The following is a 6000-nucleotide window of genomic DNA, read 5'->3' on the forward strand; positions in this document are numbered from 1 at the left end:
AAATTTCAAAAATATCATCCTTTTTTACATTTTATTACCTTGGTAGAAGGTATTATTTTTTATCAGTACACGAAATTTGAAGTAGCAATTTTTTCATACTTGAAAACCTTTACTTGAAGATGACTGTTACTTCAAGTAGTGGTTATTGCTGTACTTTTTTTTTTTTTAAATCTCCTTGAACCCATGAATAATAGATTGGAAAAAAAAAAAAAAAGAGATTGTATTTGTGGAATAGGGTCATTTATCAGCATTATTGAATATTGAGGATAACATTCCAATAATTAAAGGTCCAGCTACATGTTTGACAAATACTCCATTCTTAAAATATTTGTACTGTGTCAATTCCATTCCACACTTTCTCCAATATATCTTGGACTTTTACTCATTCTTAAGCTCAATTCAATTCATGGAGGATGCTAATGGTATGTCTCTAACTTTTAGCCCTTTTTATTAATGATCCTATTTTGCCTGAATTAATTTCAATTTGACTATATTGTAATTGATTAAGTTATTTGTGTTCACTTTATTGACTAGTTTATTTGTGTTCCCTTTTATTACCCAAAGTTAGTTGTTACTCAGACTCTATACTTTGTCTCAAGTATGCATCAGTGTATATACTATTAGTATTGAACATGTTATATGTTAAGATGCTTACTGCAAGCTACATAATTCATGTACTAATATTTATTAATTGTGATTTAAGCCAATCTAATGGCAGTGGTCTTTTTTCCCTCTTACTATTTGCTCAACTTTAGGAATTTCCCTTGTCATCACCGATTTTAGCTTCTACACATCCCTTAGGCCCCGTTTGGTTTGATGTAAAATGTTTTCATGGAAAATGATTTTCCCATTACGTTCCATTTCCCTATGTTTGGTTTGTGAAGGAGCGTAAAATAATTTTTCCAATGGTGGAAAACATTTTCCTTTCCAAAACAAGAGAAGCTAAGTTTTTCTCCCTTCTTCTTATTTCCATTTTACTTTCCTCTCATCCATTCCCACATTTTTTCAAACCTGTTTTAATTTCTCTTTAACTTTTCTTGTAAAAACCAAACAAAAGAAAACTATCTTGCAAGTGTGGTTTCCCTTGAATATATGTTTTTCATTAACCCCGTTTGGTTTGATGTAAAACATTTTCATTATAAGGTTCCCTTTCTAGTATTTGGACTGTACTCGCTCACAGCAATTCTGTTTTCATCTTCTAGCATCTCTTAATTAAATAGTAACATAAGAGGAAATCAAATCATAAACCGTTACTATAATATAGTTGTATGTTTGGACGAAGGGGATTAAGTTAATCCGCCTTTTGTGTAATAGTACCCAGTGTATGACTTACTGCTAATTATATTGTTTCGTTCTCATATTTGGACTGTCTAAACAGCTATAAAAAATAGAGATGACAAACTGTTGACAAAAGCAATTGAAGAATCTTATAAGGGAGTTCAATGTGGACATGGGGCTCCTTTTGGTGCTGTTATTGTTTGTAATGATCAAGTAATTGTCAGCTGTCACAACATGTCGCGGAAGTACAATGACCCAACTGCACACGCAGAGGTCATAGCCATAAGAGAGGTTAAATTACTAGATTCGTAGTTTTTTTTTTTTTTGAGAAAAGGAAGTGATCAATTAAGTAATAGTAAGGTTAGGAGTTACAAAAGCTGTTGCATGATGCCTTAGGAGTTATTCGTGCTTGCATTAATTTGCTACATACAGAATGAAACTCATTGCTTAGGACATTGATTTACTGCAACAAGTACTATATGTTTAGGAAAAGTTTCGATATAAAACATCATTTATTTTTTAGCTATGTTATATGGTCTCTTAATATTTGTTTAGGAAAATTAAAGTTTCGATTTATTTCTTTGTGAATAAGATCGATCAACTGCATCTCTTGTACTTCAATTCTTATGTTTCTTCCGGGTTGTTGAATAGAATAGACAGTTTTGAGGTTGCTATGCATTAAGTTGTTAGTTTGTTACTGTATCTTGAATGATAAGCTAGGGCATCTTCAGGTTCCTTTTGCCTTATTATTCAAGCTTAATTTATCTCTTTTTGTTTTGTCAAAGATGCTTTAGTTAGGGATGGAACGTTAATGAGATGTTTGTGCTAATTAGAATCTTCTTTGCTCCAACAAACCCAATATGCCTATAAAATAAGTTTTTGGCTTTCACAATTGCCTGTTGCACTAGTGCTGTTTCTACACCTGACACTTCTCGAATTTAGTTGCTGATTCTGTGATTAATATGCTATTTCATTCTGTTAGCCTAATTGCTATCTTATTGCAATTTGATCAAGAAATTATAGTTTTCCTCTGCACTTTCTACTTCTCTTTGTACTTGTATAACTCTAAAACGGCCTTATGGTTATGTTATAATTCGTTTCCATCTTGGTTGGATAGTACTGTAATAAATTAAAACTGAATTTGTGTGACAAGGGAATTCATAAACCATAGGGCAAATGGGCAATCCCTCTTGGTTGGCTAATGCTGTAATACTCAGGGTTCTTTTTCTGAGTATCTTGGAAATGTGTAACCATATGGTTGTACAAATTAGTGAAACGGAGACTAGTAGTTGATTATAATCCAGAGCTCAGATGATTTTTTGAGGCCTCATTTGGTATAGTTTGATTATCAGTTCCTGGTTTAAGTTTCTGTCATCTATATCAGGCCTTGTTTCAGTTTTTTTTTCCTTAAATCATTTTCGGTTAACAGTATATCTTATTAGGAGGCAATCTATAAATTTTTTTAGTCTGCTTCAAATAAGTGTAGCCAAGTGAATCCTCTGCTAGTTGTATTTGTTTTCAGTTGTGACCTCCCTTTTTATTTTTCACAACATTGGTTTTTTCAGGCATGTAATAAACTCAATCGAATTGAGTTGTCAGATTGTGAAATGTACGCGTCTTGTGAGCCATGTTCAATGTGCTTTAGCGCGATACAGATTTCAGGAATCAAGGTTTGTAGTAATGTTTATGAATACCACTTATTTCTGATGATTATGCCCAGATTCTTGCTGATCTTTGTTCTTGATAATAATGTTTTAAACGCTTGCATTTTATTAACAGAGAGTAATCTATGGAGCAAAAGCTGACACTGCTAGAGCAATGGGTTATAGATCTCCCATTTCTGATGCGTTGAGGGGCACCGGAGTTTATCAAACAGCAGCTAACCTCGAGATCAAACAAGCTGAGCATAATTTGGTTATCATCGCCGAGGAAATATTTGAGAAATTTCCTAAATCTAGTGCTTAAGAAAATAAAAATACAGCAATAATCAATCAATATGCTTGGATTTGCGCTGCTCACATTATTCCATGAAAACCATCTGTCTGAATCTGATCCCATGAAAACACATTTTTGTAAGAAGGCATAATTAATATGGAATGATTTGTAATATTATTTTAGATTTAAGGAGTTACATTTATAGGACGAATTCAGTTTTTGATATCTTATTTTTCTTTAATAATTACCTAAATCTTAAGTGCTAAAATGGTCAATCATCACAATTTCACAACTAGCTTAGTCTAAATCAGTAAATGACACCATAAATGACATTGTTGGTGTTAATATAACTTCTTTCCTAAATTTACCTCCTCTTAAAATCTTAATATGCGTATAGACAACATCATTTTGAGGATGACTTAATGTTAGTTGTGTAGGGTTTTAGGTACTCTAAGCGGAATTTCATGAATCACATTCATACGCACCTAAACAGGATCTCATGCATATACAAATAAAGATCACATAACAGTTTAGAATTAACCTTTGAAGCGTGAATCCTCTTAGCAATCTTCTTCTCTACCGGAGATAAAGAGCCTCAATTGTAACTCCTCTATTCGGTCCACCGGATTGAATCAACACTCCACCAATGCTAGTTGGACGGGAAAAACCTTTCACCTTTCTTGGAGTTGAGAACCAATTTTAGAGAGAAAATATTGAGAGAAAACTTACGTTGTTTTTCAGAAAACTGAATACTATGTATTTTAATTATCCCTAACTAATTAATATATAATCATATTATTATTAATTAGGTTAGGGTTTTCTCTCCCCTTTCCCTATTTGGCCGGTCACCCTAAGGCCCACTCTGGGCTTCGGGTTTCTTTATTGATCCAATCCTAATGTGTGACCTTGTAGGATCCGTTTAGGCGGGCTTCGAGTTTGTTACTTACTAACCCAAAGTTCTATAGCATTCTCTAGCAAGACGTATAGACGACCCAAATAAACGAATTACTATCTCTGTAATACGATCCATGATTATATTAAGTAATTGCATTAAAGTCGAGGACACACTTCCTTCAATCTCCCACTTGTCCGAGACAAGTATGCAATATTCAAATTCCTTAAGTCTCTTAGTGTCTAATTTGATAGTATGATCACATCTCTATGTTATCCATACCAGCGTTCAAATTATTTCTTGAAATCCGAGTTTGAATTGCTAAACAAATGATCATCTTATGATCCATTTGAGCACGGCCATGCATTTTCAATTCTTACTCTTCAAGAGGCCAAGACACCCATCCTATCTAACATAGGAGGACCTATTCAATCTTGTGGCAACCAAAACTCCCACTCAACTTTTAGCACAACCTGAGTGTCGCCTTTATAGTCCCCTTTTACGGCATGACGTTTGACAACATCAAGGTTACACTAATCATTGAATTGAGTAGTGTTCCACTCATGTCTAAGGAATCCGCTAATATAATTCGCGAAGTTTTAAAACTTCTAAGTAGGTCTGTTCGATCATGTATCGACTATACATATCCATATGATTGACTAAACATCTCCATGTTTCCATAGCGCATGAAACAACACCATCAATCAATCTTATATGCTAATCCTTTTATTGAGTCATTTATGTCCAAATTAACAACTCAGATTAGGAACTTAAATATTTTATGAATCCAGTTCACTTATGGGGTTTCATTCATCAAATCACGTATTTGACAATCCCATTAAATTCAATAAATATGTTGGACATTTTATTTAATACTAAACCAAAATTAAATAAGATGAAAAATTCATACTATATAAACATAAAACATGAAATCATGTCTTTAACTTGTAACAAGTTTCTCTAAACAAAAACAATTTAAAGCCATTCTAACACTTGCTTCAACCCTACAGCCCTAGCGTGACGTTCATGCTTGGGTTGAGGGAGAGGTTTAGTAAGTGGATCAGCAACATTCTCATCCGTGTGAACTTTGCAGATCTTGACATCATTCCTGTCTACAATCTCGCGAGTGAGGTAATACTTCCTCATTACATGATTGGATTTGTCGTTTGATCTTGGTTCTTTTTCTTGCGCAATAGCTCCATTATTATCACAAAACAACTCAATTCCTTCTAGAACACTAGGTACGATCCCTAGCTCTGTTAGGAACTTCTTTATCTAAACAGCTTCCTTAGCTGCTTCTACCGCCGCTAAATATTCTGATTCTGTCGTAGAGTCTGCTACAGTGCCTTGCTTTGAACTCTTCCAGCTCTCTGCTCCTCCATTCAGACAAAAGATGTACCCTGATTGCGAGCGGTAATCATCTCTGTCGGTTTGGAAACTTGCATCAGTATAACCTTTAACAACCAACTCATCTACTCCTCCATAGACCAAAAACATTCCTTTAGTCCTTCTCAAGTACTTTAGGATGTTCTTAGCCGCAGTCCAGTGTGCTTCACCTGGATTTGCTTGGAATCTGCTGCATAAGCTCAGAGCAAATGCAACATCCGGTCGAGTGCATATCATGGCATACATGATAGAACCTATAGCCGAGGCGTAAGGTATGCTACTCATTCGCTTTAACTCATTAGGCTCCAATGGGCACTGACTCTTGCTAAGAGAAATGCCATGTGACATGGGAATGAATCCTCTCTTAGAGTTTTCCATATTGAACCTTGCAAGAACCTTATCAATATAAGTCTCTTGGCTCAGTCCAAGCATCCTACGAGACCTATCTCTATGGATTTTGATTCCCAAAATGTACTCAACTTCTCCAAGGTCTTTCATAAAAAAACAAC

At 34.6% G+C, this 6000-nt stretch overlaps 1 protein-coding gene across 1 annotated transcript; it reads left to right on the forward strand.

The window, feature by feature from the left end:
* Positions 1 to 229: 229 nt before the first annotated feature.
* On the forward strand, positions 230 to 3453 carry LOC110708475 (guanine deaminase-like). Its single transcript, XM_021886608.1, has 4 exons — positions 230 to 422; positions 1379 to 1569; positions 2844 to 2948; positions 3058 to 3453. Exons 1-4 carry the CDS (start codon positions 407 to 409, stop codon positions 3241 to 3243), a joined length of 498 nt encoding a protein of 165 aa, XP_021742300.1. The 5' UTR covers positions 230 to 406; the 3' UTR covers positions 3244 to 3453.
* Positions 3454 to 6000: the final 2547 nt, after the last annotated feature.

Source organism: Chenopodium quinoa, unplaced genomic scaffold (genome assembly GCF_001683475.1).
Source record: "Chenopodium quinoa cultivar QQ74 unplaced genomic scaffold, ASM168347v1, whole genome shotgun sequence".
Classification (NCBI taxonomy): Eukaryota; Viridiplantae; Streptophyta; class Magnoliopsida; order Caryophyllales; family Amaranthaceae; genus Chenopodium; species Chenopodium quinoa.